General features: G+C 43.6%; 2 protein-coding genes across 9 annotated transcripts in view; one reads left to right on the top strand and one right to left on the bottom strand.

The window, feature by feature from the left end:
• The window catches only part of MCF2L2 (MCF.2 cell line derived transforming sequence-like 2), a 249,891-nt gene that overhangs the window by 155,023 nt on the left and 68,660 nt on the right, over positions 1-26,208 (top strand). The window lies entirely within an intron of this gene.
• On the bottom strand, positions 1,002-25,103 carry B3GNT5 (UDP-GlcNAc:betaGal beta-1,3-N-acetylglucosaminyltransferase 5). 7 transcript variants are annotated; one of them, XM_003831984.5, is made up of 3 exons: positions 24,748-25,103; positions 20,831-21,456; positions 1,002-4,890 (listed from the first exon to the last, which is right to left on the bottom strand). In XM_003831984.5, the coding sequence occupies exon 3, from the start codon at positions 4,587-4,589 to the stop codon at positions 3,453-3,455; it is 1,137 nt and encodes a 378-aa protein (XP_003832032.1). In that variant the 5' UTR covers positions 4,590-4,890; positions 20,831-21,456; positions 24,748-25,103; the 3' UTR covers positions 1,002-3,452. The 7 variants fall into 7 exon arrangements, with proteins under 7 accessions (XP_003832032.1, XP_054966706.1, XP_054966707.1 ...); XM_055110731.2 differs by lacking the exons at positions 20,831-21,456; positions 24,748-25,103 and adding exons at positions 17,955-18,058; positions 19,363-20,005; XM_055110732.2 differs by lacking the exons at positions 20,831-21,456; positions 24,748-25,103 and adding exons at positions 17,955-18,058; positions 19,531-20,005.

The following is a 26,208-nucleotide window of genomic DNA, read 5'->3' as shown; positions in this document are numbered from 1 at the left end:
TGACTGTATTTCAGACAGCTAACCGTGCCAAAGAAAAGGAAAATGTAACCTTTTCAAATGGTATCTTAAAGCGCTATAACTACAGGTGATTTCTTCCCTCTCTTAACAGATTATAGTCATGCATTGCTTAACAATGAGGATAAGTTCTGAGAAATGCATTTTTGGTTTTATTTTTGAGACAGTCTCGCTCTGTCGTCCAGGTTGGAGTGCAGTGGCACAATCTCGGGTCATTGCAACCTCCCTCTCCCAGGTTCAAGCAATTCTCCTGCCTCAGCCTCCGGAGTAGTTGGGATTACTGGTGTGTGCCACCACACCTGGCTAATTTTTGTATTTTTAGTAGAGATGGGGTTTCACCATGTTGGTCAGGCTGGTCTCAAACTCCTAACCTCAGGTGGTCCACCTGCCTCGGCCTCCCAAAGTGCTGGGATTACAGGCGTGAGCCATGGCGCCTGGCCAATAAATGCATCTTTAGGTGACCACATCGATGTGCAAACATCCCAGGTTATACATACGAGAACCTAGATGGAATAGCCTACTAGACAACTAGCTATATGGTAGAGCCTATTGCTCCTGGGCTACAAACCCGTACAGCATGTTACTGTACTGAATACTGCAGGCAATTGTAAGACAATGGAAAGTATTTGTGTATCTAAACACATCTAAATATACAAAAGGTACAGTAAAAATCTGAAATAAAAGATAAAAAATGGTACACCTGTATAGGGCAGCTCCATTACAATTTCATGGGACTATCATCATGTATGTGATCCATCATTAACCGAAACGTCATTTTGTGGCACATGACTACATTAGGAAAGAACATCTCCCCATCCAGATATTCCAGCATGAGTCATTTAACAAAAAGTACATCTTAGGTGGCTCTATAATGCAGAGAACATGATAATCCTATAGGAACAGGGCTAAGACCATGTAGTACATTAAGACAGAAGGAATGATTATATAAGCAATGTTCATGAAAAAGTTTAAATACACATCTCATGATAATTTTTCAGTTGTTTATTGGAAACCATAGATTTTTTTTAAACTCACTAATTATTTTGCCATACAAGAGCAAAATTCAAATAATACAAATATTTAACATTTTGGTATAAAATTAACAATATGGAAAAAAGATGCAAACCAACCAAAAGGTAAAAAAATTTTAACAATAACACTGTGTATAACCATCTTCTATTCAAGTGACCATCCAAGCTGATAGTTTATTTTCCCTTTGTTGACATTTTTTAAAAAGATAGCCCTACACTGGAGCACCAAAAAGTTTTTTCCTTCTTTTTTAAAAGGTTGGAACCCTTTTATTTACAGATACTCTTCTCAGTACTTTAAGTAAGTGTGATGAAGGAATCATCTAGCAACTTCCTTCTTAGAAAAAAAGGAAGTGCCTTCATATTTCCTTGAAATTTAAACTTGCTCCATTCTATTCTAAGCAAAAATTAAAAGGACACAGTTCAGAAGAGCTCTTTCAGCAAATAAATAATTGTTTCACAAAAGCACTGCTGTAAACAAGATCACTTTGATGGCCAGAGACACTTATGTTTTCAACCAATGGCAACCTTAAACACTTCCAAGTGTAGATACACAGGGTATATGTGGGCAAAAGGCAATACATCATTAAACAATCAACTAATAAAAATTAATTATAAGCTTGTTGCTTGGTCAAATATGCTTTTATCTACTTTTTTTAATTGGTCAGAAAACTTAAACTGTAATGATCTAAAACCCTGTATCTACTCTGAAAGTAACTACAACCTAGAATGTTTGACACTGTAGTTTTGACATTAGTTAAAAATACTAAATTATCTAAGCAATGTAAACAAGCCTCAAATTTCAAAATAGAAAAAAATTAAAATTTCTGTAAACATTAACAAGCTACCTGCTAAAAACTGTAAGTATCATCATCCAGTTGTGTATACTGAGAAATCTTTTTTAGTTTTGTTTTGCATGTTTCCGACATTACCTTATTATATGAGACATCTGATTTTCCCTAACAGGTGCCTCTGCAGTCAAAGGTCTTAGAGTGAGTTCAGTCACTTTTGCTGAAGTCATTATTTTGGCCTTCATATAATCTCCCTAGCAGTAGACACCACCTAATTCTTTCTGTAGTGAAGGGAGGTAGTGTGTATTATAGCCACATTTTTATCCTGCTTTGTAAAATAAATGTAACTTACTCTATTAGATCTCAGACACATCTCTTTGATTACAAGGAACATGCAGCTTTAAAAATGCTTTAAACCCCAAACTGGCAACTTTTCTATCACTTTTTTACTCTGTTTTCAAGTTTGAAATATTTAGAAAATAAAGATCACCTCTGACAGTTATTGATGAAAAATAAATTGTTTTAGATATTATACCTTTGATGTTTAATGCTCTCAATTTAAAAGTCTGAACTTGGAACAAAGTGCTGTGGTTTATAAGACCTTGCTGGGGAGGAGTGGGTTAATTTTAGTCATCAGTACAATGATTTAGACACTAAGATTTCATTTTATAAAATTATGGAGACATTAGGCTTGTAATGTTCTGTCTTTCCATTTGAAGTCTCTCCATTATTATATTCCTCTATGTAAATTACATTCAAATAACAAACTTAAACACAGACCAATATTGAATATTTAAAAACCAGTTGAAAACTTCATTAAAATCAGCTTATTTGAATTAACAATGGTTTCTCCCTAGAGAAGGACCCTATGAGCAACCAGCTGCCCGTGTTATGTGTCATTTTCTAATACTTAAAAAAAAAATCCATTAAAAACATATAAAGTATTAGGGCAACATTAATCACTTTTCTAAAAGTTCACATTAAACTTTGAAAAAAGATGCAAAAAAAGGTATTTTAATGACTCTAACACCAGTAGCTACATGGATGTGGTAAGACGTGATTTGTCTGTTTATAATAACATTGTACACATTTTTCTACATCTCCTCTTAAGAACAAGAGACTTTGTTTTACCAGATTCATGAACTTTCTCTCCTATGCTGACCTTTCCCTGCCCCTACTACCTCCACCAAGTGCTCTTTAACAAAAATAAACTTGCTTACCTGGTCTAACAATATATTCATTTCCTTGAAATGTTGTACTATACGTTCATTCGGTATTTTCCAAAAGCAATTATTCTAACATCAAAACTTCTTAATAACATCTCTACACCTCAAGTATATATGTGGCATTACATGAGAACTTGAACTTCCCTTTAGTTTTGTTTTCACTAATAATATAAACCTTTTCTAAATACAAATTCTTTGAAATGAATTTAGGCAATGAAGTAGATAAGTGATATTAAACAGCTTCTAGAATCAAAGAAACATTCTGATGGACTAGGCTTTCAAAATATTTGTCTTTCGTCCTCATTTTACTTAGGGTATAGACAAACATTTAAAGGTTTTTTTCATCCAGGTTTGACTCAGTGACAGTGAAAACATACAACATTCAAGTACTATTAGATAAACGCAGCCCTACAAGGGTATGTGTCCACATAGCTAATTTTACAAAGGAGAATTATCTTCATTAATCTGCAGTATATTTGACCAAAAAAACCTTTGGAAATGGTTTTTACTTTAGGATCTGTAGCATTCTTCCAAAGGTCCTGGAGATCTTCTAAGTGTCCATGAGATGTCATCATTTTTTCATAGATGCAGGGATGATAAGGAGTTTTACCCTCTCCAGAAAAAAACACATGGTCCTGCGGTACTATCCCTATTTTATTGGCACAGAGGCCCATGAACACATCGTCTATGTAAAGACTAGAATTTAGTGTCTGTGATGCCTCATAGACTTTGGCAGCTACATCACCGGAGATTACATAGGCAGCTCCGGCTGTGTAGTCAGGGTAAGCTGGCCACTGGTACATTTCATAGGACACGTAGTATTTGCTGCTTTTATCTCTAATGGGAGGGGCACCACGATGAACACGACCAATCCAAAAGTCTTGAACACCAATTTGTTCTAAACTTTGAAGGTACTCAATCAGATTTGGCATGTGAATAAATATGTCATCATCAGCAGTCATAAGAAATTTGGCATGTGGACAATAGGTATTTGCCCAACTGAACTGCATAAGTAATTTCAGAGTAAGATTGTAGAAAGAATCAACAAAGTCTTGCTGAATTATATCATTATACCTTTGATCTTCCCAAGCCAGTCTTCTTTGTAGTTCTTCTCCCTCCAGTGGATTAGGAGTTCCTAAGGCAAACAGAGTTTTGATGTTGGCATTCAGCTGAGACCGAACATAATTTTCATTGCCCCACGTCCTTCTAATTCCGGAACGTCGATCATAGTTTTCAGGAGCAGTTTTTACAAACAGTAAAAGGAGGACATCTTGAGCTTGACACTTTTCCTTGTGGTTAATCAAGTATTGGTAGCGAGGCCCCGCTGAGGTGTGCTTAAGAGACAGGGTATCATTCACAAAGTCATAGCTATTTATGAGGTATCTGTAAGAATATGACTTCATATGGCTCACAATGTGATTATCGATTGGTTCCCAAAAAAACATGAGGCTCGCTAAAAAACAAGTAGCAAATAACTGAATAATTAACTGCCATTTTTTGACTCTTCTGCCACTAACCAACATTCTCATATCCACTCAAGTCTGTTTTTAGTTAGGATCGGTTTTAAACAGGCACTGGCTTCTTCCAGACCATAGAGCTTCGTGTTTCGTAGAGTAGGTGTCCATCTTAATACATGTTGGTCATTAAAAATGGAAGTCTTCTTATTTTACAAACTAGTTTCTTTTAGTCCCATTTTTCTGAGATTGCGGAAGAATGGAACACCCTGTAGAACGAGGACACTGGCACGTCAAAATTCTTCCACACGGGCATCCTTCAGGAAGTGTGGTGGGCGGCCTCATGCGGCTCTCCCATGTGAACATTCCATGCCACCTATCAGAGTCAAGAAGAGAAAAGAATCACAATTGCGTGGGTTACTAAGGTGCTGGAAAGAAACATATTCCTGATTCCTTAAAACCAAATGTAACCTGCCCTGTCTGCACAAAAGGTGATGAGGCAGTTAGTATTTAGCAGAGGCATATGGCTGTTTATTTTTTTTAAAGGAGGACAGGAAAAGGGAAAAAATTGCTTTACACTGTCTTCCCATTCAGAGTACAGAGACCTTTTTCTACTCCTACTCTTAAAAAAAAAAAACAAAAAACTTCCCAAACGGCTATAATCGTGTATACTTAAGTTCAAATTTCACAAACAGGTACATTCATGAATATACTGACTTGAATATGGTCAGGATGAAAGCAGATACATAGATCAAGGCAAAATCTTCAATGAAAAGAAAATTCACAGCAGTAAAAATCCATTAAGGCTTGCCCCAGACAAGGCAGGAATAAGAGTAAGACTTCTTTTTTCTTTTTTTTTAAATTAAGGTTCATAATCAAGGAGTCACAGTTTGCTCCTTGAAAGCAAACTCTCAATAATCAAAATTACTTTGTGAGCCCCAGATTTATACAGCCACCTTCTTTCTGTACTTTTTTATTTGGAAATGCAGCAGGCGCCTCAATGTATCATGTTCTAAACTGGGAAGCAACAGAATGTAGCCAACAAGCACTGCCTTTGTAGTCAGGCAATCTGAACACCAATGCCGCCTTAGCCACTTACGGTTTCTTGTACCATATCATGCATCTAACGCAGAAATTTGACAAATTGGGGTAAGACCGTTTAACTCGAAGTCTTTATGCAAATTAAATGGGAATATACATGACAAATGAAGGGAAGTAGACAGATCATTACCTAGCACACTAGGGTACTCAGTGTCATTTCTCACCCATTCTGTTATCTTCTCCCCTAAAACCTGCTGTTCCTGTTTCTCTTTACATGTGCCTAACTGCACTTCTTTCATCTATGCCTGAAATCTGGAACCGCGCCCCCCCCATTTTCTCCACTTCCATTATCTAAATGTTTAATCCTGTGAATCACTTCTTCTAAATCTCTCTTCACCCCTGCATGTTATCATCACTTCTCACCCAGGCTAGATGATCCCCTGGCCAGCCCACCTTCCACTTTACAGTCAGTGACCTTTGTAAAACTTGGATTTAACCACGAGACAAACTGAGCTCTTTTAACTCCTTCAGAGCCTCTCCATTAGTTAGTGACAAGATGAAGTCCAGCCTGGCCCACAGGACCCTTTAGGATCTGCCTCTCCAGCTGTTTGGTCCCATCATTTGACAATACCAAATTATTGGCTGAAAGCACAGTCACACTTGCCATTTCATATGCCCTGGTCTTTACACCAGCAGTCCTGTGGCCTCGCTACCCTTCCTCCCTTGCTAATATGAAGTCTACAGACATCCTTCTCTGGGAAGCCTGAATTGGGATCAACCCATTCCCTGAAAGATGCTTCTCATCTCATCTGTATTGCCCCAGCACCTTCTTATACCCCATACAGAGACTTTTTAGGCACGATGTTGTGGACGCCCTACACTCAGCATCCAGGTCAGTGTGTGACCCCTGGTAGGCATTCCCCAAATGTTGGTGCAAAGAACCATGCCGGGGGTGGAGCCACTGTTTACTCAAAGTGATGGTTACTGGGGAAGGATTGGGGGTCAGGACCCTAGCCAGGTGCCACCTCGGATGAGGTCCATGCCATGGCTGCTTACGCCAGGTCCTCTCTTTTCCTCCACCACTGGGACGCAGCGCCCTCCTTCCTCAAGAATTCTGTCCCCCGTGTTTACCACAGGTAAAACACTTCCTTGGATGGAAAGGTAGGCTCTCTTCCTCAGGGGTGGTACATTAGTTTCCTGGGCTTTGGACAGGACTGACAGGGAGAGAGCCGTGTAGGCTGAGCCACATAGCAAGCCCCAGGGCAAAGGCCCTGCTTTGTGCCCAGAGATCTGTTCTCAAGTCCCCCCGCCGGTTGACCCCTGATAGAAAACCAACTGTACACACTGAGTGCCCTGCAGAATGGGCCTAGCCTCAGCTGTGACACCTCCATCCCCACTTCAGAGCTTTCGGATCCAGCTATATTTCCCACCCCCATGATCACTCCACATCAGGGTGGAGGCAAAGGCCAGGTATGTAAAATGCCCAATGAGGACTAGAGATTAGAGCCAAGCCCCATTCAGACTTTGTCCAGAGATAATCAGTATAGGGCACACTTTATCGCCAAGGGCATTGATTTGAAAACTGCACGCACCACTTAGGAAGCCACAACCAGCATTTTTTTTTTTTAAATGCAGAGTGTACTGAGAGTAGTAAGAGCAAGAATCATTTTGTGAAACTTTTGGGTTTTATGTGTGTGTGTGTTCAGGGGTGTAATGGGAAATGTGTTGCTGTGCTTTAATATCACAAAGGCTGAAGGCCGGGCATGGTGGCTCACGCCTGTAATCCTAGAGCTTTGGGAGGCCGAGGAAGGAGGATCACTTGAGGTCAGGAGTTTGAGACCAGCCTGGCAACATGGTGAAACCCCATCTCTATAAAAAATACAAAAATTAGCCGGGTGTGGTGGTGCACACCTGTAATTCCAGCTTCTTGGGAGGCTGAGGCAGGAGAATCACTTGAATCAGGAAGGTGGAGGTTGCACTGAGCCGAGATCGTGCCACTGCACTCCAGCCTGGGTGACAGAATGAGATTCCATCTCAAAAAAAAAAAAAAAAAAAAAAGACTGAAACACTGCTCTAAGGAACAGATCAATATCAGTAATTTCCCCCTTTGGACAGGCTGGTCATTTCTGGACTGAATGCTCTAGAGGAAGGTGAGAAAGACGTCAGAAAATATCAGTTTCTGATGGTGGCATCTGCCTAAAATTTGCAAAATCACTTTCATTCAGGGGCCCACTTTCTCTCAGTTGCTCTCTCAGTCTTTCCACAGTGCTCATCCAGATAACAACCATCCTCTGAAGCCCCAAAACAAGGGCCCTCTGGCCTCCTCCACCATACATCTGGAAGGAACTGGAGGCTTAAAGCAAGGTAGAATTCTTGATGGCAGATTTTAAGCCAGCATACACATTTTTGAGAATTCTAGGAAAATTCTCAACTGAAAAGCATCTGCAGTTTCTACTCTAATTGACCCTGGGAAGGGAACAAAGAGGAGAGTAACCTTTGGAATCTCAGGGATCAAAGGGAAAACCAGCTGCCTATTCCTGAGCAGCTGTGCCCGGCAAGCTCCAATGCCAGCTTGCTTTGCACGTCCTACAGTTGTTTGCAAGTCTGAGCTTCTTGCTAGACTTTCTGCCCACAAGTCCAACTGCTCCCACACCCATTGTGCATCTATCTGACTCATTAAAGGTGCTAGTATCTGTCCAGTGAATCAGGCCTATTACTCACCAGGTTGGTGCATTGCTGCTGCTGCTTATATGGCTACTGTAAGCCGGCAGCTGGTTCAGAACCTTCATTTTGTCCCCACCCTCAACATGTACGTATTTATCTTATTTTCCTGTATTTTTTCAGCTGTTCCAAATTGACATCAACAAGTCAAAATGCTTCTGAAAAATGACAAAAGACCTGTCACAAAGCCAACATCCCACGCTACTTATTTAGTTCAGCACAGCATGTGAAGCTGTAACGTGAGAATTCTCCCCCTCAGTAGTCTGAATTTTTTAGCCAACATTTACATAAATCACAACCAGATCTCACTGATAATACTGGAACGATAAGGGGAAGATTTAGGAAAGGTAAAACTCCTCATTTGTATTACACAGCTTCACTTGTATAACAAAAGAACATCTGAATTCCTCCAAATTGAACATAGTCACTAGGAGGCCTTTCCCAGCCTAAATCAAAAGCACTGCCCTCCCCCGGCCTGCCCCCGATCTAAATTGATCAATTACAAGTCAACCCTGTTGCGCCCAGCTCCGGCTTTGCGGATGGAGACCACGCACATACAACTGGCGCTCACTCTTCTGGTTTCTTACGGCGTCTTAAAGCTTCTCTAAAGTACAGCTTCCAGCTTTCCTATTCAGAGTGCAGGGGAGGGACCTAGGAAGAAGCCCACAAGCCTGCCGATCTGGTATAAGAAAATGCTGGGCCTGGCAGGAAACAAAGCAAGCCCAATGCCGAATGCGCAGCTCAGCAACCATCCACAACAGACTGCTGTGGGTGCAGCTTCCTTTGTGTGCCTGCAGCACGGGTCAGTGGCCAATCAACAGGCTAGAAACTCAAGGGTTACCCCTGTTTGGGGCCAGATTTATTGTGTAACCTTGGGCAACCCTCACCTCACTCTGATTCGGTGCTTTAATCTGCAAATCAGGGATGAATATCCATGTAATGTCACCGAGGGGCAGTAAAAATTATAAATGACTTCAGAGCCTGCTGAAAATAGGAAATAGAAAAAGCATGGGAGAGAAGAGGACAAAGAATTGCTTAGAAGAAAATATGCAGATATCTCAAATACAACCTGGGTTTGCTTCTATTTGGACTGAGAAGAAGGGACAGGTATTCTTAGTATTATCTTTTCTAATCGAGGTAGTCAGAAGAATAAAGAATAGAAGTACGAACATCAGAAAAGAGGTGACAGATCCCAAATACTTTTCAGTCCAGGAGCCGTGCCCCTCAGTTACTCATAAGAATATTCTTTCACAAGAGAGCTCTTTAAACTTTTTGGGAAAAAACTAGTTAGAACACCCAAAGGCTACAAGTTTCCCTGCAATAATCCCTGATTGTTGTAAACCTTAACCCTGCTGTCAACTCATTTCTTTGTTGAGTCTACTTTTGTGATGCTGAGATAATATGTTTCACCTGCTATCCGTTTTGAAGTTTTAATCAAGATGGGGAGGTCCACACTTTTAAGTACAAGTTAAACAACCTCAGTCTCCAGTTGTTTCAATTAATCCTACAAGTATATGAGTATTTACTCTGCGGGTTCTTATACCAGACACAGTGGCAGATCATGAAGAAGTATTTTACAGTCTCCAATCTCAAAGCATTTATACTCTATTTGTGACAAGACTCGTAGTTCCCACATGAAAGCATAGTTCCCACAGACAACAATGGGCAAATCCTGGTAAGGTACAGTGTGTCAGCACTAATCTGCATGACACCAACCCCAGGCACAAGAGGAAAGTCTCTGGGACTAGTAGAGAAATCGGTGGGGGTTGGATTAGTCAGGATTTTAGGAGGGCCTGAGGATGACTAGGATTTAGGTGGCTGCAGGAGTAGGAACAATCTTTGTTTTAGACAAGAACTGTGTATGGCAGATAGGAGATTTGAAAGCAGAGAGGTGGGAACCTGCTTATGGAGAACCTTGAAAATCAGGTAGAGGAGTCTTAGGGGGGTACAGAAAGCAGCAGGAAGTCATAGAAATTTCTGGTTTCGTTTGTTATAGTAACTCCCTTGCTCAGTATTTATTAAGTTTGAGCAAGAGGGATTAAACTGGCAATGGTGGTATGGGGTGAAATGCAGAATGCCTGAAGATCAGGACGCTGGTTTCTCAAGGGCTCACACTGATGCCGGATGAGGTGAGGAAGGCCTAGTCGAGGGTGGTGGAAATGGGGAGGGAAGGAAGGCATAAAGAAGGCCCTTTCAAGAAAATCAAAGACCTAGCAGGACCTGATGAATGACCTGGGATGGCGAGTAAAGGAGGAAGAAGAGAAGTAAGAGCTAATTTCAAGCATTACCAACAAGGGAGGGAAAACCGGTTTCCTGAGTTAGGAGTGAAGGGGATTGTATTTGATTTTAGACTCGCATTGAGTTGGAGGCGATGGAGAGACAAGAAGGTACAGATGTCCAGGGGGTAATAATCTAACACGAGTTAGACAGGACTGGAGAGATCCAGGTGGGTACTCTGAGCATGAAGATGACTAATTTCATGAATGTGGATAAGCTCTCCAGGTGGAGAGACAGCAATGGGCCTGGAGGAAAAATAAACTCCGGAGAAGGAGAGAAAGGAGGAGTCAATGAAAAAAGGGCTCATTCATCAGAAAATTAAGATGGGGTTAACAAATGGGTAGAGTGGGTAAGCAGGACAAACAAGGCCCTGGTCTTGGAGCTCTAAGTGGGGAAGAGAGACATTGACCATATAGTTAGGGTTGTGCTGGGTGCTACAGGAGGGTCTAAAGATGGCCCCTGCCCCACTTGGGAGCTGGTTTGAGGTTGGGGAGGGCAATTTCCAGGAAGAAAAGCAACAGTGAACTGTATTTCTGCATTTTATTCAGTAGACTTACACCACACTCAAGTCTAAGGACACCTTATGGTGTGTATACCATTTTGATCATGTTATCTCCCAACACTCAAGACACCTTATCAGCCAGGAAGTTGTTTACATGGCTTCACTGAGAACCGCATTTCTTCTGAGACCTCAAATTCCAGGATACTCACTCTATAGTACACTCACTCCTCAGCTGCAACTTCTAAATATTCATCGAGAACCTTCTGCCACCCCACCCTGCCCAGCAGTCTCCTGACCTTTCTTCCTCACACACCTCCCCCGTTTCAGATGCAGAATCATTGGACACCTTTGCCCTCCCACCCCAACAACCCCAGACCCCAGCGCCCCCCCATCTTCCTGTTCCTATGACACCTCTAGGGCTGCTGGGGAAATGGAACTTACCAGGCAGGCAGCGTCACCACAAATGGCACTATCTAGCTTTGAGCAGTTTTCAGTGCTACGTGACTGTTCCTGAACTTGTCCCGGACCTTCTCCCTTTCCCAGTCTCTTCAGCGGCCATGCTAAATCTCCCCCTCCCAGGCTCTGTCCCCCCCACCCTGAAGACTTCACCTCCTGTCTGCTTCCTAGAGAAAGGAGGAGACATCAGACACACCATCAGCTCCTCCTCCCCTTCTGGGCCGCCTCCTCACGGGCTCCCTAGTTCCCCAACACTCACCATTCCCTCTGTAAAACATACTGATCGGGCCGGGACTAGGGGGAGACAAGGGAGCCACTTATTTTAGGTGCACAATTTAAGGGGGTACCAAAAACTCCGTAGTCAGTATAATATTTTGATGCAATATTTTTAAAAAATCAAAGTTACTGAAAAAAATCCACAATGAACAAAATGTCAAAACTGTAAACCAAGACAGGCTCCAACCCTGCACTTATACAGCCCTGCCTCACCTGACTCCCCTAATCCCTGTCCTGCTGACTGGGGCCTGCTGGGGGCTGAATATTGCCAACTTCCATGGACATGTCTGCATTCTTACTATATGTATGTATACCAACCTAAAGTATCATAAAACAAGACTAACCCTTAGTGTATATAATAAAGTATCATAAAACAATACTAATCCTTGAATTAGTATTATGATACTTTAATTTGGTATATATATATAATATATATACCTTCCTCATTCCTTTATATCTTTTAAACTTTTATTAATAAATATTCATATATATATATGAATGCCCAATTCTATTCTTTTTTTTTTTTTTAATGCTGGACATGAAAACCTCCTAAAACGGTTGTCTGAACCATGAATGGATTGTGTTCTACATAGCTGAAAAACACCAATCTAGAATGGAATCAAACCTCTACCATAAAATCATCCTCTCTTACTTCAGTTGTTGCCAAAACAAGAACAAACCCAGAAATTCTATATAAGAAGGCAGTATAATTTAATGGAAAGACTAACAGATTAGAAGAAAACTAAGAAATTTAATCATTCCGTTCTAGCTCTGGTTTTTTCCTTGCTGGGGAAATAAAATACTGTAGTGAAACCTACATAGAAAACAAGACTGAACTGATAATTTTCTTCATTTAAAAAATCAATTTAATACTTGGAATATCCCCATGCATCATGAAAATATAATGATCCCTTTAAAAGTGATATGCTTAGAAAGTACACTATATAAGGCTCCTCTGGTGAGTCACAGTTTTTAAAAAAATTTCCTTTATATCCTCATTCCTTTATATCTTTTACATTTAAACTTTTATTACTTAATAAAGTCCCACGTGGGAGAGTTTTTAGTTCCTGTCCACACATAACTAAAGGAAAGAAAGATAAAATCTTCTGTACCATCTTTATGCTGCATTTTGTTCTATATTCCAAGTTTTTTTTCCTGGCTTCTTCTCGTCATCTGTTTCCTGTTAAGTATAGCTAGGACCAATCTTCAGAAGCCAAACTGCCTTGTTGAGAGAGATCAGGAATAAAAAGCCCCAGATTTACTGGAAAAGCTATAATTTGATCTTCCTAGATTTTTTCTTAATAAATTACTTACAATAATCGGTGTTAAGAAATATAACTAGTTACTATTTGGTACTAATTGCCTAGTCTGTTTGCTCAAGGAGGAAGGAGGCAATGTGAAATGTGAATTTATAACTCACATTTTAAGGTGAAACATTAGATATCTTTGCAACTGTTACATTTCCAATATAAGATCTCTAAAAAAGAAAAAAATTCTACCTAATGGCTGTCTTCAAGTGTTTTTGTGCTGGGGCTTTAGCTATATGGAACTTTATTTCAAGCCATGGGCAACAATTAGAAGCCATTTGGAATTCTTATCTTCCTGCAGAGAATACATTTGTAGAGTTAGTTCTTGATTCAGTGTTAGTCCAAAGACTTTAAATGCCACTTTGGCAATCATGGCTTTGGGACAGAGGGGAAAGTTGGGTAATAAAACCTACAATGTGAATCCAGGTACAAGATCTCCACCTATGTAAACTCACTTCTATCTCTTTATAAGTTAAACATGGGTGTAGATCTGTTTCCTGGTTATGGGGGAAGTAAAGACGGGGAATTTCAAATGAACAAATGGGTAAAGACAGGCCCTAAGTCTTTATTAATGGAACTGGTGCCATGGGATTATAGATTATTCTTAGATTTTAGGGAAGTTATATGAACTCAATAATTCCCAGTAACCAGTTTGATTATGCAAAATTTGAAACAAATAAAAAAGCTGACATATAAAGGAGGTCTCAGAGAGGTCAAACACTCGCTTTTCTGAGCTTGGCCCTCTGTGCTCATTCTTGCAACACACTTGTTTGGGCTGACACGGTTGCTTGCTCTTTTAAATATAACTGTTGTCAGTTTTTTTCTTGCCTACTTAAGAAACTTCTCCTTTTACCCAGTCTAGCAACAGTTACTACCATGGGTATGTCTACTATATACCAGGCCCTGTTCCAAATGCCTTACAAATGTGGTAGCTCTTTAAGCCTTACAACAACCTTTGAGGAAGAAAGGATCTCCCTCCACATTTTGCAGAAGATACTGAGGCATCGAGATACCAAGTTAACCATGTAATGTCAACAAATTCCAGACCCTGTGGCAGCTTAGAGCAGCTTGTGAGTCCCAGCCCCATCCCTGTGTTCCTCACCTGCCCTTTTTCCCTGGCATGGGCACAGGTGTTCCTGCAGTTCTCATCAGGAGGGGAGGGCAGGGGAGCAGGTGGGCAGGGTCAAGAGAAGCAACCCAAGATGGATGAGAATTTGCTTCACTGCCAGAAGTGTGAAGTCATTTCTGTTTTGCTGCATTTTGTTAGCACTGTTCTTACTTCCTTCACTAACAGACTCTTTTTCAAACCTTCCATTTCAGTTTTCCCTCCTTCTTCTTCTTGGTCTCACTAGTACTAGACAGTGGGCAGAAGTGACCTCATCAGTCTGTGTCCTTTGGGTGTAGTCTTTCAACCACAAAAAAGATTCAGGGACTCCAAGGATGGAGATCCAAAGTCGCAGGAGGGTGATAAAAAGAGGTGGGGTGGAAGGAAGGAGAGGAGGCAACAAAGTACCGGACTCAGGGAGGATGTTTTAAGCAAGTATTGGATAAAATGAAAGGCAAGGAGTCAGACACAGACACCCTGGCCTGGAAAAGCTGCCATTCTCTAATGAAAAAGCTGTATCAAAACCGTTTTCATGTGTAAAGGCAGGGAAAATCTGAAGATATTCAAAGTCAGCTCATAAAATGACACATAAGAAGTAAACCCGATGAAGAGATGTAAACCAGTTATCCATCATAAGGTAGATGAATAAAAAATACAAGTTCTCCTATCAATAAGAGTAAGAATTATTGCCTAAAATGCATACCCAGCCCTTTAATGTGATATAAAACAGGCTACAAATAGCCACTACTCCCAGCCCCACCCCTGCCACCCCACTAGGACTCCTCAGACACAATGACTGCTCTATCTGAGTCACTAGAAGAACAACGTTCACTCAAGCTAGAATTTTTCAAACATTCTTGAGATTTGTTAGGCTGGCTTTGCCCCAGAAAAACTGACTAAGATACATTTGAAATGTTGCATTATGTTGGGTGGGCTTCATCCACGAATCTGTTATTAGAAACCCATATGCAGTTGGCCGTGTACGTTCATGGGTTCCGCATCCTCAGATTCAACCAACTACAGATCAAAAACATTTGAAAAAAAAATTTATGGTTGTGTCTGTACTGAACATGCACATTTTTTTCTTGTCATTATGCACTAAACAATACCGTGTAACAATTGTTTACATAGCATTTATATTGCATTAGGTATTATAAGTAATCTAGAGATGATTTAAAGTACATGGGCCAGGTGTGGTAGCTCATACTTGTAATCCCAACTACTTGGGAGGCGGAGGCAGGAGGATCATTTGACTCAGGAGCTCAAGGCTACATGCCTCTGCACTCCAGCCTGGACAACAGAGTGAGACCCATCTCTAAAAACATAAAAATAAAAAAAAAAAGTACATGGGAATATTGCATAGGTTATATATAAATGCTGTACCATTTTATATAAGGGACTTGAGCATGCATGGATATCGGGGGCGGGGGGGTGGTGTCCTGGGACTAATTCCCCAAGGATACCGAGGGACAACAAACTATGGACCCCAAACCAGGTGCTCTGTGAATGAAGAGCTTTCCTCTGAGATGAGGGAAGCAGGGAGAAGATGGAAACTGGGGAAGGCTTTGTGGGAGAGGTGGCAAATGAGCAGGAGCTAGAACAGAATTCAAATGTGGGTTTGGGGAGGAAAGGAGGAAGACACAGCTCAGAAAGAGAAGTCTACAGCCATACCCTGCTGAATGCACCTGATCCTGGCTGATCTCAGAAGCTAAGCAGGGTTGGGCCTGGTTAGTACTTGGATGGGAGAAAGAAAAGGAGAAGGGAGGAGTAGGGCAAGGAGCATTTCAACTGGCTTAAAGGGTGAAGTGGGCCGGGTGCGGTGGCTCATGCCTGTAATCCCAGCACTTTGGGAGGCCGAGGCGGGCGGATCAGGAGGTCGGGAGATCGAGACCATCCTGGCTAACATGGTGAAACCCCATCTCTACTAAAAACACAAAAATTAGCTGGGTGTGATGGAGCATGCCTGTAATCCCAGCTACTCGGGAGGCTGAAGCAGGAGAATCGCTTGAACCCAGGAGGCGGAGGTTGTGGTGAGCCGAGATGGCACCATTGCACTCCAGCCTGGGCAACAGAGCGAGACTCTGTCTCAAAAAAAAAAAAAAAAAAAAAAAAACCGGGTGAAGTGGAGGGAGCAAGGAATAAAGGAATAAGACATTCCAAGAGAGACTACGCAGGAATTTTTTTTAAGCACATAAGAGAAAAAGTTGTGGCTTGAGTGGGGAAATGTCAAATCACTTAGTTTGGCTAGAAGTTAGGGTAAAGGGAAAAAACGGAAAAAAGGAGATCGGAAAGGTTAGCTGTGGTTGAATAATAATAAGAAAAACCAGGATTCAGAAACAGGATGACGATATAACCCAGTGTCTGCCTGTTGTCCAGTGGCAGTTCCTACGTCCCATTCTGGACATTGTCTTTAGAAACAACACTTGATAGAGGGTTTATAACACAGAGGTACAAAAAGTAGAAGATGGTGTAAAACAAGAGGTATATGTAACATGTTTCTGTCTTGGTGGATCAACATTTAGTCTAAGTTAACTACCATTTATTAAGTGCCTGCCCTATTCTAGGCATTACAGCGGGCAGCCCTGAAAGTAGGTTAATACGTATATTTAACTAATTCAACAAACATTAACTTATCACATACTGTGTAGTAGGCCATGGGCAGGATAGGATGCTAAAAAGACTTTAGAGATGTTTCAGGTGTAGATCTTCTATCAAAGGGTCAATAAATATTCCAGTGCAAGCTGGAATCTGGACCTGATGGTGGTGAAAGAGAGTAAAAAAGCCGAGAGTGTTTAAATGCCAACAAAAGTAGATGTATACTGTGCCTCTCCATTTACTAGTCACATGAGCTCGACTTGTCTCTAAACCATTACCAGTGTTTTCTCAGGATCATTTGAGATAACTTGTTGACAATGTCAGTCCAGATTAGATGTTCCATCTGTGCAAATTTCCTTTCTCTAGAATCAGTTCGTGTAGCTTTACCAGGATGGGTTAGTTAATGGATGGCTGATTTTTTTTTCAGATTTTTTTCTTTTTAGAATACTGAGCTATACTCATAATATGCTTCTTCTCAAAAAACATTAATTAGGTAGGAGTTTTTAAAAATACTGATCTGATGGCTAAGGGCCATTTAACACATCGCAAATACTGTTGAGGCAGAAGTATCATCCCTAATTGACTGAATATGGTCCTTCTCATGTTCCCCATTATTCCATTAATGGAATAATGGTCTTCCGTTATTCTTGACAGGAAAGAACATGGTTCCCACAAGCACTTAAAATACATTTCAATTAGGATGACACAGGTATAAGATTATACGGTCCTCTAAAGTAAGAGAAGGAAACTTGAGGTGAGTCCATCCTTGAACTTACTTTGCTTAGAGCACTATGAAAAAGTTATAGAAAGTTATAGGAAAGGAGCAGAAGAGTCAAATCTGAAATATTAGGTGGATCTTAGGCTGTAGAACAGTATTTTGAACTTGAACTTTTGGGCTTTGTTGCCTACACACTTGGTAGAATATTCTCTTTTGTAGAGAACTGGCTTCTAGTGTTAAAGCCTTCTATGGAAGAGAAATCTGAATAAGTTACATATCAAAGCCAGCAACTGAATTTGTAGAATTAAAATGTTTCTAAAAAATCGCTTTTTTATTCAAATCTTGTATCTCACCTGATCAAGTTTCTTATCCTTTAAATATAAAGATTCTTACATCCCCTATATATATGTAAACTAATACATAATAATTAGATATTGCATACCGTAAGGAAAGTAATTCTAGATTTACACTGTTGTGGTTACATCTTCGCTCACAGAGATTCGATATCAAAGGGCAGAGCTCTTGTAATTTACTGTGCCTCAGTTTCTGGAACACAGATACAATGAATTCCTCTCCTTACAAGGTTATTCTAACAATGCATTAAAATAATGGCTATGGAAATATTTCAGAAAAGGCATAATGTATTATAAAAATTCAAAGCTGAGATCTATTTACTTCAGCATATATAAAATTCCCCCTGAATAGGGGACATTTTGTTATTCTGAGAAGAGACAATTTCCTTCTGAATTTCTCCCAGTTTCTTCCTGATACCTCCTGTGTTCTGAAATGCAGATCCTAGTGCAATTGGGCCTCAGAAAGAACTGGACCCTTTACAATGTGAAAGTCACCAAGTGCAATGATTCTAGCCAAAGTGACCCATTTTAAAAGATGACCCATTTCAAAACCCATGAGTTATTATTCAAGCTGTTCTATTTTTGAGAATTAGAAAGTTTTCTTTTTCTTTTTCTTTTTTTACAATCTCACCATTTGAATGTCTTTTATGAAAAGAGAAAACTGATCACCATTTTAATGAAATACAATGTTTCATTTTTTACTTGATGGGGCCTGCACTTTATTTTGAAAACTCTTCTGCACCTTCTGAGTTTTCTCTGGGCAGAGCAGTTATAAGCATCTCTACCTCCTACTCATCCTCATCTCCCACTTTCTCAGGAACAGCTGCTCTGAGCTTTGGCTTGGGCCTTTCCTGTGATAACACTGGTTCTACCTTAGAGCCTTGCAGGGCCGGGAAGGGTCAGCCTGAGTCAGCCTCCTCCTCAGAGTGCTCAGTCAATGCTCAGAGCGTGTGCGAGAGGAGAAGGAAGAGTGAGAAGGACAAGCAGGTTAAGTACAGAATGGAAACCTTTCTGGTATTGCGTTTAGCTTGCTTTAAAAGCAAAGAGTTGGCCCCAAAAAGCAGCTTTCACCTCCTCACTTGTGACCAGATAGAAAATCTACCATAAATTTATTTTGAGAAAGTTATAACGTCAGCTGCTGATCACTAATCACCCTTTCAGAAAGTTCAGGGTGGGATCATTTCGGTGCCACCACTTAATACAACTACCTTCAATCATCCTTTTCTGGGTCAACTTCGGCTTTTCACATTCCTCTCCCATCCCCCACAGGGACCAGGCAAGGTTTCCCAAAATAAAGGCACAGAGGCACAAATCCAATTCTGATGGATGTACTTTCATCAGATAATTACCATAAATATGAGCCTCAGGCCACCACCAGCCACTGTGCGGTTACCACATCGGTGTCCCTTTAACATGATCCATAACCTAAGAAAACCAACACCGGCCAAGAATGTACAGGGTGTAGTCAAGAGTCGAGTTGAAAACTGTTACTTTTACCTATATGGTATCCAAGCAAGCAATTGCCTCTGTCACATCAGGATTCAAAATGAAATGAGGCAGAGTCAAAGGAAAGAGTGGCCACGACCTCCCCGCCAGGGAGATCTGCGGCTGCAGTCTCCCCGCCTGCCCACTTCCCTGTCCCCATTTCCCCTGCCAGTAACTCGCCGAAAGCGTTCTCAGGTTGGCGGTTTCTTCTTTCCAGCCCGACACGGGCTTTCGACTCGAATTCAGCCCTCCAGCCGGAGGCGGGTGGCCGCAAGCCTGGGGCCCCCGGCCGGCAACCGAATTGGTGGGCGCGGCGTTCGCCTCGCGGCTCCCGCGCACGGGCCTGTCCCGCCACCGAGGAGCCGGAACTCCTCAGGGACGGGGACCCGCAGGCCCCGGGAAGCCGCCCCAACCGGAGCTGCCCGGCCCCCGAGCCTACCTGCCGCACCTGGGCGGCGGCCCGGCCTGGGTCCCAGCCGCTGGCCACCCGCGCGGGCAGGCCGGAGGGAACAAAGGCGTTCCGGGGAGGGGACGAGCCTCCTTCTCCGCCGCGCTTTCAGAGGGCGGGCTGCCGGGGCCCGCGGTGGGAGAGGCCTCCCCGGCTTCCCGGCTTCCCGACTTCCCGGCGCTGGGCCGTGCGCGGTCCGGGCCAGGGCGGCGGGCCCCGATCCGGTGTCCACGCCAGCCGCGCGCCCCCGGCCCAAGCGCGCGTTCCCACCTGAAGTCCTGGCGCCACCCGCCGGGCGAGGGCCGGCGTGCCCTCACCTCCTCGCCACTCTTCCCCTCCAGAGACCTCGCTCGGCCCGGAGTGGGCAGACTCGGAGCCTCCCGCGCCGGAGACCGCGAGCCGCTCGGCCGAGGAGGCGCGGCGGGGCGGGGGCGGGGCGGAGGGGGCGGCCCGCAGCCCCCAATGCCGGGAGCCCGCGCCGGAGACCCAGGGAGCCCAGCTCGGGGCCGCGGCACGGAGAACGAACCATCCGTGGCCTGGAGACGTATCCCGCCGAGCGGCCAGAACTTTCCCCATTTAGCGATCCGGAAAGGAAGCCAACACTCCCACCCAGAGAGGCCTCGGCCGCGGAAAGATGCGGCCGCGGCACAGCCGTGTTTTCACCACGTAACTGACCACAGACTAACTCCGCGCGGAACCACCGGCCCAGGGCGCTCCGCCAAGAGGCAGACTGTGCTGGCCTCGCGGGCCCTACGCCCAGGGAACGCCGCGGTTCCTCCCACACGGGACACCGGTTCCGCAGCTCCGCGGATTAGGATGGTCTTTTACTTTCCGAGCGGGAGCTCTAACGCAGGCTCAGGCGGGTCTTGTTAAAAGGTTTCTGGTCACACCACTTAATGCCTGGAGCTCTGGGGGCCTCAGTAACAAAGTAAGGAAACTTACAGCAAACTAGGGCTGCACTGCCGCTGTCCGTTTCTAAAATACGAGAAGAGGGGGAAACCCCGCCCCAGGCCAGCTTCCCAGTGACTTTACCTCCAAGTCCAGCTTCATTTCAAGGGCAGTTTAGAGCGAAACTCACGAAGTCCAAGCCCAGCTCTTTAAATGTCCAAATCGGAGGTCGGCTTTCCTTCCCGCATCGGAGCTAAAGTCGCTGGTCTCAAGAACAAAACTTGCGGGCTTTAAATCTTGGGCGAGGACTGAACGGGCAGCGCTGGACTGGGCTCGCTTCCCCGGCGGGATGCGGGCTGTATGCGGGCGGGATGGGGGCGGGCCCGGGCGGGGGCGCGAGGCTCCCAGCCGCGCGCCCCGCACCTCTCGGCGTCACGGCCCGAGCCCGGCCCCGCCCGCCAGGCCGCCACCCTCCCGGCGCGTAGGTGAAGGTGATGGGCCCCGCCCCAGTTTGTTCTTGTCTGTAGATGAGAATTCCAGGAAGTGTTTCCCTGCCGCTCGTCAGTTAATTGCGATCACTTACTCAAATGGCCAACTGGAAGCCAGAGTGCACATGAATGTCCTCTTTGAGCTATTTTCCTCCTTTAGAATACTTCATGCAGGTAACCAGACAATATCGAGAGATGCGGACTTCTACTCAACGAGAGAGATTATAAATGAATCCTGTATGCGCTTGATTTCTTGTTTCCCGCATGTTGTTAGACCTCTCCCTAAAGCCACAAAACATTTAACGGAGATAATATTTTGAGCGATTCTGTTATTGTACATATTTCAGAGCATGACAGAAAAGCAAAAGATTAACCCAAATACTTTAGTAAAATAAAAGCTTTGAGTTTGTCGTAAAAGGAACAAGACAGGTAATGAGTTAAATGTATGATTTTCGAATCAGGGTTTAAAACAATGGGGCCAGCAGACACGGTGGCTCACACCTGTAATCCCAGCACTTTGGGAGGCTGAGCCGCAGGAGGATTGCTTGATCCCAGGAGTTAGAGACCAGCCTGGCCAACATAGCAAGACCCCATCTCTAAAAGAAAAAACACACACACAAAATGAAAACTGTAAAGATTGTACTTGTTCATTCAAACTAGATTTTTAGGAAGTTTTCAAATTGCTTTCCTTAAGCTGGTCAGCATCTTTTAAATCATGCAGTTCTTTTCATATGCTGCCTACACAGGGCATGGCTCAGCATCTCCCAGACTGTGGCACTGCATGTTCATCAGACCACAGACAGAAATATTTACATGTGTGATTTGCAAAGGAGTCACTGACAGTGACCCACAAATCAGCTGATTCATTGTTAATACAGCACTAATGACATCCCTTCTCTAATAAAATGCTGACTGAAATCCCACATGCATTTCCCCCAGCCATCACATGTGTATGTTGTATATCTGTGCAAATATTCAATTACAATTATATTCCTTTCAGATCATTTGGAGCTAGGTCCATGTGTCAGTATACATATGTTCCACATACATGAGCACATAGAACTGTACCCACGAGAAATACAAACTGACCAAAACAGTGGTAGACACACATACAAATCACATATTCACATCATACTAGATACAGATAAACACACCAGATAGATAAATGGTTTCAAAAGTATGTCTGGAGATTGGAGATACGATGCAAGTTTTTTGGTGGTAGGAGGGAGAGACGAGAGGGTGTGAAGGAGAGATAGGCAAGGTCAAGTAGTCCAGAATGCCCACTCTGGGATCCACACAAGCTCAGATCACACATGCAAGAGGACAGGGAAGTCCCCTTTGCTTGTTAGGGAATATTTCCTAGAGCAGCCTGGCTTCCTGTCCCACCCAGAGAAAGGGGAAGAGAATGACAGATTTGATGGTATTGATGGTGCTATGCTCAGTTACTTTTATCAAGAGGGAGTGCATGAAGATATTGAGATGTGTTAGAAATAAACTTAGGTAATAATAATGATGCTGACTTGGCCAGCATGAAGAAGGAGGACCGTGTTGGCATGCTTTCCTTATCCGAGTAGCAGCTGGTAAGCAGAGAGCCCTGTGATTAGATCTATACATGACTTTGGAATGACCAAAATCTGCATGTTAGACTCGGCAGGGATAGATAAGGCACAGAAAGAGCAGAGGAGTAGCAGATTTAGGAGAGATGATCAGAGAGTAAGGCACATGCATCATTAGTAGTGGGGAGGGAAGACTAAACCCTGAGTACAAGAGAACCTGGGAGATGGTGGGAGCAACAGGGGCCCCAGGAAGAGGCCTGTGTTACTAAAATCATGAAAGGAGAAGCAGGTCTGATAACTGAGTGGCTTAACACAGCTGAAGCGTAGCAGCAGTATCAGGCTTGACCTGTTTAGCGAAATTTGTCTTTCTGGATTCTGTTAGACCAGATTTCCTCACAGGCCCTATAGGGAACCTGTCCAGTGAATCTGTGAATTCAAACACATCACGGGCCATGTATTCTGAAGCAGGCCGGTGTTCATTCAAGGCCTGGGCTGTTAGAGAGACTCTGGTTGTTTCCTGACCTGGCTTCCTACACAGGATCTCTGGCAAGTTACCAAACTTCTCTGTGCCCACAGTAATACCTGCCTGCAAGGGTGGATGAGGATTAGTGCAATCGCAGTGACGGGTGGAGTGCTGAGCTCAGAGCCTGGGCTATCCCAATGGGCGGATGAATGGTCAGCATCCTTGAGCCCATCACAGGTTGCAGAAAGCTCCTCTCACCTGGCAGAGGTAGGCTCATGCTGTGTCCTGTCATCGTGCTGTAAAGGATCTGCTGTGTTTCACACCTCTGGGAATTTCACATCTGTTGATACAGCATCACCATTCAGACGACGCCCTATCTCCTTGGCTCCGCTGCCTCTTTCTCTGCCCCCCGGCCACCTCCCACCACACGCAGCCTTCCTTGGTGTTCTCTTCTCCGCACACATGCTCCTTGCTGATCTCACCCATTGTCTTTAATCTTGACTTACATTTCTTTCTTTTTTTTTTTTTTTCTTTTTTTGAAACGAAGTATCGCTCTGTCACCCAGGCTGGAGTGCAGTGGCACGATCTCCTTTCACTGTAACCTCTGCCTCCCGGGTTCAAGTGACTCTCCTGCCTCAGCCTCCCGAGTAGCTGGGATTACAGTCATGCACCACCACACCTGGCTAATTTTTTATATTTTTGCTGGAGATGGGGTTTCACCATGTTGGCCAGGCTGGTCTTGAACTCCTGACTTCAAGTGATCCGCCCGCCTCGGCCTCCCAAAGTGCTGGGACTACAGGCGTGAACCACCGCTCCCAGCCCATCCTGATTTATATTTCTAGCCCAGATTCTCAGCTTCAACCTTAAGTGTCTTTGGGTATGTCACATCAATCTTCAGCTTAATATGTCTAAAATGGGATGTATAAATATGGGATTGGGAAATGGTTAATGGACAGGACTTGAATGCCCCAAAAGCAAGAATCCTCCTTTTTCTCACCAGTGACCCAGCCCAGGCTGTTATGTGTCAGTAACAGTCAGTAGTATTTTGTCACTGTATAAGTTATATGTCTTTTGCCTCAACTAGCTGTGGGGTGGGGAAAAAAGTTGTATGTCTGTTTTCCCAACTACTTTGAAAGTCTTCAGATCTCTTGTGGGTGAACACCATGCCCTGCTCTTCTCTGAGTCCCTCAAAGACTCCCCGTCTCCTTGCCACCCTCACAATAATGCCTGTCACAGAATGAATGCCTGGTAACTGCAGGTTGAATTGAATTTTTGCATAGCACTTCCACACTCATCAATTATTCAAACTTTTGTTCCAAGAATCCCATCCGTAGTACAGTGGCCCTGTGTACATCTCCTTTGATGCCACCAAGGCCCAAAAGCTGACGCTGGAGACGCACTAGCTCTTTGCTGCAGCTCCTGCTACTGCTTCTGTGGCCTGGCACCCTTCAGCATCCTCCCTCAATTCCAGGGCCTCGGCAGTTTGATGAAACCATACTAGGTACACCCAGAACTGGAAGATGAAGGGAACTGACAGCACAAGGCGGCACTCACCCGCAGGCCACTCTGAGAACCCGGTTTCTTCCATTTTCTTCTCTTCTGCATGGGGGAGGGGCCTCCTGGAACTGATCATCTCCTTCACGCCAGCGCATAAGGAAATCTCTTATGTGCCATCTGACACTCAGTGGGGCCTCTCAGGGACAGGGACAGGGACAGTTTCAGAGGGGCAGGCCCTGCTGGCTGGGACCCTCCCTTGTCCAGTAGAGCTGTGCTGTCAACCCTCCAACAGCCCCTGTGAAAATGGCCTGATACCAGCCCCTGGCAGTGAGTCTCTCAGCATTTCTTCTCCTTTTCCCACCAGCAGATCAGACACACACTCCACACTCCCGGAAGCAGACAGGGTTCTGTGCAGGTCCCAGAGGGCTGCCTCTAACTCAGCTCTTTCCTACTCAGGAGGGCACATGCAAATTGAGTGAGGGAGTGACATTTTTGTAGGAACAATCTTGAGTGCTGATTAACACATATTTTAAAAGACAATTGGCACTTAGTTTAGTCACGGCTATCTAAACTAAGCAAAACAATTTGTGTCCTGTGATGAGGTGGTACAGGGGGAAGGAAGACAATTACAGCCCCTGGAAATGATTATTGACAGCAAGATGGGGGCTACATGGCTGGCCCAGAGGCGATCATTTGTGTTGGGAATTTTGCACTTAGGTTTGGTTGTACTGATATTTATGGAACAACTAAAATGTAATTTTCTTTTTTTAAAAATATACATTTTTTTTGAGACAGGGTCTCGCTGTGTTGCTCAGGCTGGAATACAATGGCCGGTCACTGCTCACTCAGGCTTGACCTTCTAGGCTCAAGCAATCTTCCTGTCTCAGCCTCCTGAGTAGTGGGGACTACAGGTGCACCCCATCACGCCCAAATAATTTTTTTTTATTTTTAGTAGAAATGGAGTTGCTCACTATGTTGCCCAGGCTGGTCTTGAACTCCTGGGCTCAAGCGATCCACCTGCCTCCACCTGCCAAAGTGTTAGGATTACAGGTATGAGCCACTGCACCAGGTCTGAAATGTAATTTTCTATTTCCCATTTTTAAATACTTAGTAATTACTAAGTGCTAATTTCCTGCTTTACAGAGAGTACGCGGTTCAAATCCCACTCAACCAATTTCCAAAAGGCAGTTAAAAGTCTTCCTAGGGTTTACATTGAGTACTCTTTAATACAAGTAGACTATTAGATAAAACTTGCTATGCTGAGATTTTCCTTATAGCAGTACTTCTAAAAAGCCAATTCTAAAGTCTATGATAAATTCGTGTGATCTGAAACCATATACATTTAATGAATCAGTCTTGGTGGTCTGATGGTCCAAAGTTGTAAAGCCCAATATTAATGCCTAATTGGCTCTGCAGATTTAGGGCTAAGGAATCCTAGGAAGAGAGAGCAACGTCTCTGAGAGAGATGTTTGCATCATATTTAATAAATAAGTAAACCCTCTTGGGAAAAACAGGAAT

Source organism: Pan paniscus, chromosome 2 (assembly GCF_029289425.2).
Source record: "Pan paniscus chromosome 2, NHGRI_mPanPan1-v2.0_pri, whole genome shotgun sequence".
Taxonomy (NCBI): domain Eukaryota; kingdom Metazoa; phylum Chordata; class Mammalia; order Primates; family Hominidae; genus Pan; species Pan paniscus.
The sequence above is the reverse complement of the archived record's forward strand: the minus strand, read 5'-3'. Positions and strand labels throughout refer to the sequence as shown.